This window comes from Malurus melanocephalus, unplaced genomic scaffold, assembly GCF_030028575.1.
Source record: "Malurus melanocephalus ecotype Western Australia unplaced genomic scaffold, MMel_1.1 scaffold_155, whole genome shotgun sequence".
Lineage (NCBI taxonomy): Eukaryota > Metazoa > Chordata > Aves > Passeriformes > Maluridae > Malurus > Malurus melanocephalus.
Window position 1 is genome coordinate 1,212,550 of NW_026623387.1, and position 14,026 is coordinate 1,226,575.

The 14,026-nt window shown below is 39.1% G+C and overlaps 1 protein-coding gene across 2 annotated transcripts in view; it reads right to left on the reverse strand.

Annotated features, from left to right (window-relative positions):
* The window catches only part of CSRNP3 (cysteine and serine rich nuclear protein 3), a 96,873-nt gene that overhangs the window by 15,218 nt on the left and 67,629 nt on the right, over positions 1–14,026 (reverse strand). For both annotated transcript variants that reach the window (XM_057371733.1, XM_057371734.1), the window contains 2 exons: positions 12,317–12,487; positions 235–494 (listed from right to left, as the gene is read on the reverse strand). In XM_057371733.1, coding sequence (XP_057227716.1) covers positions 235–494; positions 12,317–12,487 — 431 coding nt within the window. The remainder of the gene's footprint in view (positions 1–234; positions 495–12,316; positions 12,488–14,026) is intronic.

Consider the following 14,026-nt stretch of genomic DNA (forward strand, 5'->3'; position numbering starts at 1 on the left):
ATCAAATGCATACTGGAGTACACAGCAATGACAGCTACAAGAGCATCTGGTATTATCAAACGAAAATTCACCTTCAGTAAAATTTAAAAAACCCAGGAAAACACCCATTTCAATTGAAAATGGAGCTCATAGAAAGAAGATGGTTTTGTTTAACACACACATACCTTGGGCCCATATAGCTCTACAGTGCTCATTTAAATTAAGGCAGGGATCAATATCTTAGACAATTTTTACCTTTAACTTTAGAGAATTGAGCTTTTCCTCCCTTAGATGCTCTCTCAACATCTCTCGGTGAAGCCTCTCCTGCTCCATGGCAAACTCTCCCAGTGTGTATTGGCGCACGCTGTTGTGGCGAGTYGACATTCCCAGTGTGCTCCCTCCCTGGCTGGGAACACTGGTGAAGCCTTGCCTTCTCGTGAAGTAATACACAGTAACACAGTTGAAATGGACATTTTTTGTTCTCTTCCGCTTCTCTCTCTTCAGGATTGAAGACGCTGGAAGAGAGGCAGATTTCAGTGTGAATGATAACCTGCAGTCAGACAGCAGCACMTTAAGGCAAGGGGAACCACACAAGAGACAATACTGACTACACAAACACTGCATTTCAAGGTTTGCAGTCTAAATGAGAAGGTAACATTGGAAATATTTACCATGTAAGCAAACCTAGAAGCCACTACAAACTGTTAAGGTCGTGAACACGACTGTCTACTTCAGAACACAAACACTGGGCCAGGAAAGCTTTTCTTTCCCATTACATCATAAAAATATTTTATGCTTTTAGAAAGGAAGCAACCAAATCCTAGCAAAAGGAACCTCTTTCACAAGTGTCACCACACAGATGATGATCCACTGACTTGCACATTTTGCAACCCCTGCCAACAAAACAAGATTGGCACTGGGTTACACTGACAGAAAAGACTAGTATCTGCTATAATCTAATTTGTGATAAATTAATGTTGGAAGAACTATAAAAGCAATATTTTTAGAGTTTCATACTGTCTCAGAAATTCATACCATCATCACCACTGAATGGTACAAGAATAATGCTGATTAGCAGTCAGAACCAATTTGTTTTTCTTTACCTTCATTCTTCTTTCTGCTGCCATCCACTGAGTATGTGTGTGTGTATATCTAATGTGTACAATTCTGACAAAAAATTAAAGGTAGTATTTTCTGAATCATTTGTGATTCCACTCATACCTGCTTTTTTTTAAAACCTGCTCAGGTTTTTTAATACACATATGCAGTAACATATGAAACTTGTTTAAAAACAAATGCCAAATTGTATCTGTTAACTATTCTTCTTTTGGTTCGACAGACACTTAGCAGCTCCTTCTCATGATACTGATCTTTTGTTTGTCACTGATAATAGCTGCAAGCCTTTAGAGGAAATCAAAAAAAGGCACACAAACATTAGAGAAAGAGACACTCCGTGATTGTTAAGATGAGCAGTCCAATTTATTTAATTTGTTGCAAAACAGCAACAGGTTGTTTTGTCATTTCTTTGCAGTTTACAGGCAACAACTGCAGGTGTGTGCAGCTATGAATGAGAGACCTCACTGACAAAATTCAGGCAGTAAAATGATTTRAAGGGTGGCTGACCACTCTAAAATGGCTTGGAACCATTCTAAAAAAGGAGCAAGAACAACATGATGTACACTGATAATCTAGAATCCCACTGTTTCTAGAGATGGGATGCTCTTGGCCTTCAGGTCTGGTTTCGTAACAGGCCTGGTTTATTGTCACAGGTAAAACATAGTTTCATCTCTATTACTAATATGATGTTGTGAAATGTTAATCACCACAAATGTAAATCCAAAAACTTCTACATAAAGTAATACTGTCAAGGACTCATATCATCTATCAAATTCTGTGAAAACCAAGTGTATTAGAAAATAAAGCCCTGTATCCAAATTACAGACAGTGCATCCTACTGACATTACCATAGAACTCTGTGTGGCTCACTGAAACCCTGAAAGGACTACTTTTCCTAAATACTTATRAGCAGCTCAAAGTATGGTTTGCTATATGAATAGTATGCATTTCAGACCTGCTCTAGGTATGTTGGATTACAAATATAAAACAGACAAATAAGATCAGGTCCTGTTACTTAAACACTCCAAGTCAAATGTGTTACCAAAAACAGGTGTAGGATACACAAAGGGGGAATCAAAAGACAAATTCTGTTACATTAGGCATGTTTATCTTACACTCAAGTTGAAGCAAACCTCATATCAACAGAACTTGTCAAAAACTTTTATAGGAAGCATTTAGTGAGGGAAGAGGGTTATTTCATTAGCAGAGCCTAGATGATAGGGATGTGTCAATTTTTCATGATATTAAACATAGTTTTAATATGCTGTTCTTTTTCATATATACCATAGTTTCAAAACAAAACTACCTTTAATAAAACTGATTTGTTAGCATTTGGAAGATGGGGTAATTTTCATACTGAGACAAAATATAATATAAAAGCAAATACTTCTAAAACAGAACTTGGATTGCTGATACACTCTAATACATAAGGAAGTGCACATTTAAAAAACCTTGTTTCTGCTGAAGGAGGTATCTAAAAAATTCTGGGTGTATCCAATCTCTGATATAACAGCATCAATGTTATTTGGATCTCAACTGGATGATGCCTCTATTTCAGGATACATACTGGCAGCTACTGAACGGCAGGCAGCTTTTTCACCAAATAAATGAACCAGTCACAAATGAAATGAGAAATAAAACTGTTATAAAATACTCAAGGAAAGAAAAGGAAGGCTGTTYTTGAAAATATTTATATATATGTTTCATGAAGAAATCAAAGGTAATTGCACCTGTAAATCTCACAAGTTAGAGAATCACACAAACCTTTGATTCTTCATCTGTAAAGCTGAATATCTATGCYACAAGGTCTGTGTTGACAGTAATCTGATTTGGATCTTAGCTGCGGAGCTCCTGACAGGGTTGCTTTACTCGCAGGAATGACAAATACAGCAATAAAAGCACCTCCGTTTTTTTCAACTGTCAATCTCTTTATGGTAGGGATACTCCTTTCATACTAATGGCTAAACATAAATAAATGACCCTTAAGTTTTATTCACACTCTRAACTAATAATAATAGCTAAATGAAGCCAGGCAGGAAAGTCTGCCAGCCAGTTACTCCCAGATGAAAAAAAAAGAACGTAACCTATGATAAAAACTAGATTCCATGAATGAGCTTTTACACTATGTGGATTTTTGCCCATATGTATGCCATCAAAATTAAGAACATGTATTTCATGCACTGCTATATATTTATGCCTAAAAGTTCAGYCAGCAGATTCTCAGCAAGACTGCAGATATCATGGACTGTCTTAAAGAACTTACTAATCCATGTCTTCAACTTTTTTATAGTTCTTAYCAGTTTCAGTAATTGAATTCTCAATGCCATAGCATTGTTTGTAGCATTTTTTTCATTTATATCACTGATTAAAACTGTGTCAAAATAGAATTAAGCTGAACTTGATTAAAATGTCGACATACTGTAACTGCACCATCACTAGCACTGTAAATTCAGCACTAGATTGAAGATGGGTATTGAGGCCAACGTGAGAGCGGACATGCATTTGTTGCAAATGCCAATAAAGTTTTTGATGTTATTTATTAACATTAAAGTTCAGAGTCAGACAAATTATATGACAATCTGTATAATTAAACATTCATATAATACTCAGAGCACTCAGAATATAAGGGATTACTTTTCCGGAACACATCCTATCTTCTGATAGAGCTCATTAAAGGGCAGAGCTGAGGCCCTGTGAAGAACTCCACTGTCATGTCCTGTATGCTACTGTCAGGAAGGAGTTAAGTTATATTAATATTTTTGCGAATGTTGTTTGCAAGAACAGATCTGGCAGGAACTGCAAAGTTTACAGGATTGCATTTGATTATGCAAAAGCAGAGAAACTGAGATTACAGTGATTTATTGTTACGGCTGTACACAAACATCAAGAAATAYAAATTTTATTAATATTATTATTAAAATGGTTGCAATTTAAAGTGATAACATTTTATCTACCAAAAAGTACAGTTTTTATCTCCCAGTGGTTAATATTAATGGTGCACAAGATGGTTTACCAAAAACACTCTTTCCCAGATTTGTTTCAGTTCCKAGGGACCTGATCAAGTGTATTAAATGTATTTTGAGACACAGTATGTACTGTATGAAACAGGAGACCACACTAATTACTTTTTCAAAGATACTATAAAAATAAAACTTTAAAGTCAAAATTGAAGAAAGTATCAATGTAAAAAAAAATAATACAGTTATCACAGAAATAACCACAGCCTAAAAAAGAAAACTGTTCTCCAATTTAGCTTCCCTTGCTGCTGTTCCCTCTCACTTAGGCTGCTACGTCACACAAATCTCCAACCCAAAGACAACTAATGGGAGAAGGGTGAATATCACAAGTACTGGCTTGAATATAAAATTTCCTGGCACAAAACACTGAGCTGTGCTGGAATTCTGTCACCAAACACAGCAAGTGAGTAAATACTTYGTGCATTTGGAACAAGATTACTCAATGAAAAAGGTAAGAAAAATGAAAGCCATTCAAGCTACATGAAGTTAGAAACTACAGAAAGGCTTTAGTTTATCAACAGTCAATAAAAGACAATGAAGCAATTTATATGGTAGAAAAGTTTAAACATACTCTAGAGGAATGCACTCCTCTAGGAACAGACAAGGGTGAAGAAAGAGCAATACACTATTTTTTAACATATCAGCATCAATATTTTTGTAATTTATTTTAATGTAGCTAGAACACTGTAGTCAGTGACTGTCTCTTTTGTGCTGTAGTTACATGGAGGAAACCAGATGGCTGCCATCACCTTATTCCTACCAAGTCTCATAACAATAAGATTTTTTTCACTTCCGTATTGTAAACAAAAAACGTCACTGTTATGTATTACTGGGAGACTGAAGAATTATGACCCTTTTTCACAGCTTATTCAAAGCTATGAATCAGCAGGTCTCCCAACCTCTCAGATGCCCTTTTTATCTCTCCCTGCCCCATACAAAGATATTTTCAAARGAGTGGAGAGATAGGAGTGGAGACTCCGACTGACCTGTGCAGATCAGGCTGAACTGTTCACCTCTTTGCCTGTCTCATCCACAGCCCCCAGCCCGGCTGGAAAGCCCCCAGCCCTGAGAGGTGGAGAGGGAAGACACTGGTGGGCACCACCTGCAGCCACCATCCCCAGCTCTGCCTCCTCCCACCGCTGGCATCAAGTTCTACAGTCACTTCTGGTGCCTGAAACTTCACCTCAAGCTGTAGTTTCTTCACTTACCCCTGAAAATAGCCATTTTTCATGTATTTGTGAATCTGTAAAAAATCAGAAGATACAAACCCCCAACTCTTTCTACATTTGCAAAATTCAAGTTTAATCATACTTAGTCATCATTTATTTCTTGTATCTTGGTAACAGATGTCATCATTGGCCCCATCCAACTCCCAAATCCCATGACTGAAATTTTCCAAGGGGGAAAATCTGTACTTCCACCAGCAATCCAATGTATCCTTAAAAGCATTACCCAAGTTTCATTTGTATATGAATAAATTATAACTGATGAAATAGGCAAGCAACAGCATTAACTCACTGACAGACTGACACAAAGCTTTCCTGACTTGCTCTCTCATATGTACAAGGCTCTATGCAGCAGCACTGTTCAACATCAGCCTTTCAACATYTGCATTTTCCAAGCTGGGAAGCAGAGGTGGTGAAACCTGTGGAAGACACAGCACTTCCTTCTGCATGTTTAGTGGCTGAAACAGAATCCAAACCTCCACCTAAGAGCATCCACTGAAGCTATATTCATCCATCAAATACAAAACCTGCTTCCTAATTTTATATAATCCTGACAGGAATGACATGTTAAGCCAATCATGTTTTTCTAACATTTTTTACCCAGAAAACTGATRGTTCTTTGATTACAAAACTTAAATGATCTCAGTTCTGGCTGAACTCCAAGACATAAGCACTTTCTTCTGCTGTCTCAGCTATTCTCCTGATGTCAAAGACACATTAAAATAAATGTGAACCATATGGCTCCCCAGCAGATTACTCACACTCCTGCATCAATGAGGGCAAAGCAATTCACTGTCACCAACGCAGAAATTATCTCAGGCATGTGAAAATTTCAAAAGACTGGAAAAAAACATGTGTGAAGCAGCCTTTTGGATTAAAGCTCTATCTTAAACCAGAGGAAATGAGGCATTTCTTACTCTCTACTACCTGCTCATCTGCTTTTTACATACTCAGTGTCATACAAACCATWATGGCAAGAAGGATTAGCACCACTGTCCACCTGCTCCATGACTTTCCCATGCAGTGTTTCATCAAGTGTAACACCACAGAACAGCAAAGCCTAATCCATTCTGGTAATCCAGGTCACAACACTGCTTATAAAAGCCAGCTTGCTTCCCAGCACTCACAGAAAACAAAACCTAGGAAAACATTGTATCCAGAAAGTGCTTCTACCTCTTTTCCCTACCTCTCCTTTTATCCCATTACCTTCCAAAAGATATTTTCCTAAGAGTCTCTCMATTTACAAGTTTTCAAACCCGAATCATAAAACACTTTTCTTACATGCTGGAAATCCACATTAAGAGGAAATGCTGTGACATAAAATATGCCCTCCAAAAGAAATGTCGGCTTGAGGACAAGGGAGGTATTTTCCAGAATAAATTGGAAGGTGAAAGTCTTGAAGGGAATTGCATATCAGGAAGATGCAAGTTAATGGAAATTTGAGAGGAGAGAGACAATGCTGTGGAACAGCAACACTTACCTAGAGCACTTCACTGCTCTATCCTCCTAGGACCCTGCTTTAGGGTAAAGCCAAAACTAAGTTCACATCACAGGAGGAACTGGATGAGAATGCTTGCCTAATGCTAGATATATTTAAGTGACATTTGAAAAGGTTTTTGAAAATTACTAGCTCACAGACAAGTCTGACATTAATAGAGAGGTTTTTAATTTGTGTATCAAGCGTTTTGGCTCACTGTCAAAAGAGTTTTGTCTAAAATCTCTTTTAGAGAAATGTTTAACTCTTGGGATGCAAGTTAAAAGCKGGAACTTTACCACTAACATTTCAGTGAAAGCTTTAAGTTTACTTCCTCAGCACCCTCTAACTTCCGAACGCTTTTTTGTGACATTCATCTTACTAGTCCAGTTTCTCCATTCTGCAAATACAATCAGCCTGTGGGGAGGAGTGGAGATGGCTAAGTGATCTCTGCCTCACTATTTCCTCTAAATTCCAACTGCTGTTTTGTATATGATTACTCAGGACCTTGGCCCAGCTTTCTGAGGACGAAAGTCCTACCAAGGATGTGTTGTGGGTTAAGGTTTCTCCTTTCTTGAGAAATTTTTCTTTCCCATYTTGTTGCTGGGATACACTGATTGCCAGGTCATCCTTTTGATGGCTGGGCAATTGGTGAAGACAAARGAACCTAGCCCCACCGAGTGCTTAGTCTCCCTAAGCACTTCTCCTCCCTAGCAGTTGGTTTTGGTTATTTTTTCCCTCTCTTTGGAGAGAGGGAAGTTCTCAAGGGAGTTTGGGACTCGGGGAGGGTGTGTGTGTGGGGGGGGGTGGGGTAGCTTCACTTCCTGCCCTGCTTGGCTCAGGGGAGGACGGTTGACCTGCTGCCTACGGGGGAGAACTCGCCTGCTGCTTTCTGCAGAGCCCAGCATCTCTGGTCATTGGTTCCTGTTTGCTGCATTGTGATCTTTTGCCCCTGTGCCTTGCTGGGGACCCCTGGTATTCCAGCTGCAGTGGTCGAGTACTGCTGCATCCCATCTTGCAGCCGCAGGATTCTGCTCATCTCTTTGCTCATCTGGCCGTTCTGAGGTTTTCTTGCTGTCCAGAGGAGCACCGAGATCAGCATTTTCCGCTGTGAGTTTGCAGAGGAACTTTTCTCCATCCATCTCTGCCATTTTTGTGTCCACCATTGGCCACTGGGAGATCTGAACCAGCCGGGACCCGCCCCACAGCGCCCCCTGCAGCCGCCGGGGAATCATCGCACCCGCCCTGCCCGGCCAGGAGCCAACAGCGCCCCTGCCGGCTGGGACTGGAACTGCACCAACGGGGAGGGTGTGTCTGTGTGAGGCTGTCATTGGGTTTGTGGCTGGGTTGGTTGCTATTGTTGTTGTTACTTGTTTCACCTTGTTATAAATATTAGTAAAAACCATTATTCCCTTTTACCCATATCTTGCCTGAAAGCCCATGATTTCAAAGCTATAATAATTTGAAGGGAAGGGGGRTCATATCCACCACTCCAAGGGGGTTCCCTGCCTTCATTGGCAAACACCTGTCTTTCAAACCAAGAGAGGATCCTAGCAGGAACATCCATGCATAACAATTGCATTCACTGAGCTCTCCTACGACACTACAGGCAACCCTTTGTCCCATCCTATGTGTGACTTCTGTGAATGGCCATYTCATACAAATACAGCTACCCATTCAGATGTCTGGGATTTTGCATTTGCAAACATATTTTGCGTATCTATCATGAACATCCTCCAACAAAATAGAATTGTTTGATGTTTTCTAAGGCAACAGAAACATAATGTAAGGCAAAACCTGTCTCTCTGGTTGYATTGTGCACAAAATGCATTAATTGATATCACAGAACTTATTTAAAAATATAGAAACAGAAGTAGWTGGATAAATCATTCTAAGAACAAGTGCGAGCCTGCCTTATTAACCCCTCTTTTCAATTTTTAACAATTCTCCCTACAACAGTCCTTATTCCAGATTAAAAGATGGTGTCATGGTATACCCTGTCCTGTCATTCTGCGTGAGTTTGAGCAAAGGCATTGCACTAAATTTCACTGACATTATTTGCATTTCTTTTTACTGCTCAGATGAGCCGACTTATTTTAAAACCAAATACAAAAACCTCTCAGCCTGTTAGCATTTCATAACATGAGTCAACAWATAGTAATAAGAACATATCCTCATTAACAAGGAAATTTCAAGCCTGGTTGCTGGAAACATAAGTAACTGCAAAATGCTGAGAAAAGGAATACCTGCATTTAGCTACACCTAAGTGTTTCCCCATAGTAAACCAGCACCACCACTTCTAACTCGTTTAGATCTGTATCATTAACCAGCAACTAAACACACAGCTTAAATTCCAAGCTCAGGTCTTGTGCTATTRACCTTACACCAAATAAAACTTTATCCTTCTATAAAGATAGTTCAGGAGAATCTGCACCTTCCTAAGGATTTCACACCTTCTTTCAAGTCATGCATGGCCACATAGATGAGGCAATCTCACTATGTTAGCAACCCTAGAAAATTCAAACAGTGCCTTACAGAAATTTATTGAAGGAACTGGAACAGGGATGCACTTGTATTTTCAAAGTCCTCACTATGTTTAGCAGCAAAATCAAAAGATGGAAAGCACTTGGAGACCAAAGGGCTTTCTCAGAGCCCTCAGTGACCTGCCACATTCCTAATGAACCTAAGGCATCCAACACTCTAAAGACAGGACCCTAATTAGTGGAATGATGGGACCTCTGATTGTAACATGACAGTAATAATGTTAATGACAACAGAGAGATAATGATGGAGGACATCAACCAGACTGTGTGATGGCACCACCTCCTGCTGGCGCTGATCACCTCCCCAGATAAATTTATTAATTATTTTGTTACCGCTGTCTTTATTTCTTTAACAGAATATATTATTAAAGAAACTCTGTACTTGTCCCTGTGTAATAGCCCTTAGGGCCATCTCAGTCATGTATTTTCTGCCAATGCACTACAGGGTTGATTGCTGAGAACAAAACTATATGCTGGTAGTTCTGCCCTACCTGAATGATCCACAGCAGCTGTATGCCTCATTTAGCTGGCATAGGTTAAACCAACCTTAAGACTAATGGAGCAGGATCASTGAAAGGCTTCTGTTTATCTGACCCAATAGATATTGTTTCAAGGGTAGTGTAATTACAGGGATGCATCAGTTGTAGACAGATTTAGATGCAAACTGCCTTGCACGCTGAAGTGTTGAAGGGGTTGTAGTAACAAGCAATTTAAAATCATCTCTTTGTCAGGCCAATTAGAAAGGAAAAACAAGACTTAGAGGACCATGTCAGGATTTTTTTTTCTCAATTTTCTAATATATAGATCGTGATGTTGATTACAAGTCACACAACCCACTCCCTCTTTTCCAGTCAGTAAGAGAGTTTATACAGAACTTCTTATTCACCTGTATGAAAACAGACTGGAAAAAAGACAGGACATAAGATCTGACAGTGTCTCATTAAATAGAAAAGAAAATGGTATAACATGCCAGGAAATAGCTTAGGAAGACAACCTCCATCAAGGAGGTACTCAGGCACATAACAGAGCAAGGAATTATTTCACCCATATAACAGAGCRGCCTTATTTCTGTACTGGCTGTTTTCAGTCTGCTCACTGAAGAAGTGTCATAGAAGTCATCCTTAAAAATTCAAAGATTCAAATATTCAACTTCAAAAAGCTCTTGTCTTTTAATATGGAAGATGAATGAGTTTAAGGCATTAACAAAAAAACCTTTCATACACACTGTTAACAGTTTTGTTAGCATACATTATATGTGCATGCAATTTTCAGATCGGTAGCACACAGTAGCTCTTACATAATATGGGGGTTCTGTATCTAATTTCTTGGAATTTAGGCTGGTGCATCTGTACTAAAGAAAATACTTTAACAGAAGTAATATCAATGCACATGCAAACTATCTGCTCTATTTCTATATCACCAAGTAATACATACATACGTATTTTTTTAAAAATGTAATATGTACAATTTCTGCATGTGCATGAGTGCAGCACAGATAAACATTTACTACTCTGGCCACAAAAATTTCAGTTAGACAAATTATTCATCATAACAYTGAAATATTATAGTTTCTCTTACAGAAAGGGAAGTTCCTTTAAAATAATTTGTTGATGTCAATTACAATTAAAGCTTATTGTTACATGAATGTACAACTTCCAAGTTTGTCCCCTGAATCATTCCCTTTCATTGTATCATTTGTGTATTCACAATAAAATTGTGGTTTTCTGTGTGGGTGGGAATAACTGCTGTAAAAAGCCTGTTTTCAGTGAATGATGAATAATCAACTAACCTCTYTAACAGGYGCAAATGTTAAAATATTAGMAGGAGGATAATACTGTCATGAAGGTATTTCTTAATACTACTAAAGAGGTTTACTGGGTCACTTACTCATTTGTGGCATTTCAGTAAAACAGGTCCTCTACTAGGACAGCATCTTAAATATCATATAGCACCTCCAGAGTGTTCCACGTAAACCATTTGAAAAGCTGTGCCTGTCCCTCCTGTGCATAGGAATGTTCCATACCAGAGCAAAGAGGATTCAAACCCTCGCATCCAAACGCCCACCCAAACTGAACAGCAGCACCTGGTAGACGAGCCAAGTGTAAGAACATTTGCATCACATGCTACAAACACATGCTACCATGTGGTTTCTGGGCACAATCCCAATCACTTAGTTACATGGACCACATTCTGTACAGGCAATGATGAGGAGCCTCATCTTCTCCTTGGCTCAGTTAAGAAGTAACTCCACAGGGGAGATCTAAATGCAACAGAGTTGAAGGAGGCAAACCCTTGCTTTTTAGAACATGCAGGTCACTAATAATAAACAATATAATCACCTAAAACAAATACCATAAACTGCAAACATAAACTATAAATTCATTGTTCCCAGAAACTTATGCTGCAAATGTAGCTTTGCTAACTTAAGACCAAATTCTTATTTGTACATAAAACCATTGCAAAGTACCGAGAGATCCTCTGCTACCTGCAAAGCAGAAGCTACTGAAATTCTGTGTACCATACACAATATAAAACAATTACAAATAAAAGAAATCTTATACTGTCTTTAACAAAGTCTCACCAATACTGCATTACAGAGAGCTGCAATACATTTAGCTAAGAAAAATAAACTGAGTTGAAGCACTTTCCCTACAGTACCTGTTTGAAATATTCTGAACACAACTCCCAGCATTAACTACAGCTACGTAACTGAAATGTAAATAGGCCCTCCCAACAGACTTCAAACTTTTACAATAACAAACAGTAAAACAGAAATGAAGTCAAAAGGATGTAAGTTTATTGTACTAAGTAATTTTGAGCAAGTCACAAACTGATAATCACAGAGAGTCCATTTTATGATCTGTTCAATTAAAAATTATCATGCTTACCTAACCACAACATTTATTTTATTTTGAGAAACGGAAATAATCCTTTAGGTATACAGAGTTAGTTAATACTTACGGGTAAAATGATTAGAAGTGGATGGATTGACACTATCACCACTATCAGCACTTTCACTGCTGGAGATGTCATCATCTGATTCCCGCACAGAGGAACAAGGTGAGGAGCCATCAACTTCTTCAAACTTCCTCTTTAAAATTCCACTCATTGCTGCAATGCTGTCACATGTACCTGTAACAGGAACAGAGGCAATGAGGCACTGAAACATCCAGCTGCAGAATATGCAAACGTAACCTCCAAAGTAAATTTTATTTCAAAACAGCAGTAAATTGTCACTTCCAGTCTTGAATATTCATTTAATAAGAAATTATATATGACTAATTAGGAGAGAATGAAGCCATAGAGAAGGAAAAAAATCTTAAATCTTATTCTAACTTGACATGTATGGAGATGGTTGTTTCACTAGAATAATTTGTAAAAGATTGCTTTCAGAGAGTGTATTTCCCACACAGTATCTCTGGATTCTTCGAGGCTATGTTGTGAAATTTCAAAGAAAAAAATTAGTTTCTCTTCAAAGAGCCTAACTTGGTCCCTCCCTTGGCTGCCACAGGAGGAAGGAATGTTCACAATCAGGGATGAAACTATGCAAGAAGGAATCATCCTGAACATTACAGTTCCCACTGCTAAATACATATGATGTAACCAGTGTTCACATGGCCATTTAAGAATTTGATCTGCTAATTCCACTATTACAGGCAGATAAAAGACAGTGAAGACACAAAGACCATATACTCATTTCTGCTCTACAAATACCTGGATTTCAGAAGCCACTCACACCAGTTCTTCTGCTTCCCAAACTTTCTCCTCTCCCAGCTACCATGGTTTATGAAAGGCAGGCCCCCTTGACTAACCTGTTTTCCTCCTATTGTCACTATCATTTCCAACACTATGACAAAGTGACCTGCCTAGTGGTTGAGGCAAAGGCTGTGTGTATTGTCTACATGGGCTCTACTAAAGCCTTGGACAAAGTTTCCCACAGCATCCTCAGGGAGAAGGCTGCTTACATCTTGGRTGGATGTAAAAACTGGCTGGCTGGAGGGCCCACAGTGGCGGTGGGGAAAGGAATTAAATCCAGTGGTTGGTCACTTGTGGTGTTTCCCAGGGCTCAGATGTTTAAACATCTTTATCAGTGATCTGGACAAGAGGATCRAGTGTCTCCTCAGTCAATCTGCAGATGACACTAACCTGGGCATGAGTCCAAAGAAGGGCAGTGAAGCTGGTGAAGGTCTAGAGAGTGACTCGTATGAGGGGCAGCTGAAGGAGCTGGGGATGTGCAGTCTGGAGAAAAGAAGACTCAGGGAGGACCGCATCATTCTCTAAAACTCCCTTAAAGGAGCTTTTAGCCAGGTGGGGGCTGGCCTCTTCTTCCAGTAAACAAGTAACAGGATGAGATGAAATGGCCCCAAGATATGGCAAGGGAGGTTTAGATTGGATACTGGGAAAGATTTCTTCACTGAAAGGTGGTCAAGCATGGGAATGGGCTGCCCAGGGAAGTCATTCCAGAGTCACCATTCCTGGAGGCATTTAAGTGACATATAGATCTGAGGCTTGAGAAAATAGTTTAGCGGCGGACTTGTCAGGTTAATGGCTGGACTCCATGATCTTTGAGGTCTTTTCCAACCTAAACTATTCTGTTGCACCAAATTTAAGAAATGAAATGCCTAAATGTTCCTGAGGTTGAGTGGAATATTATAAAGCTAAGTATTCAAG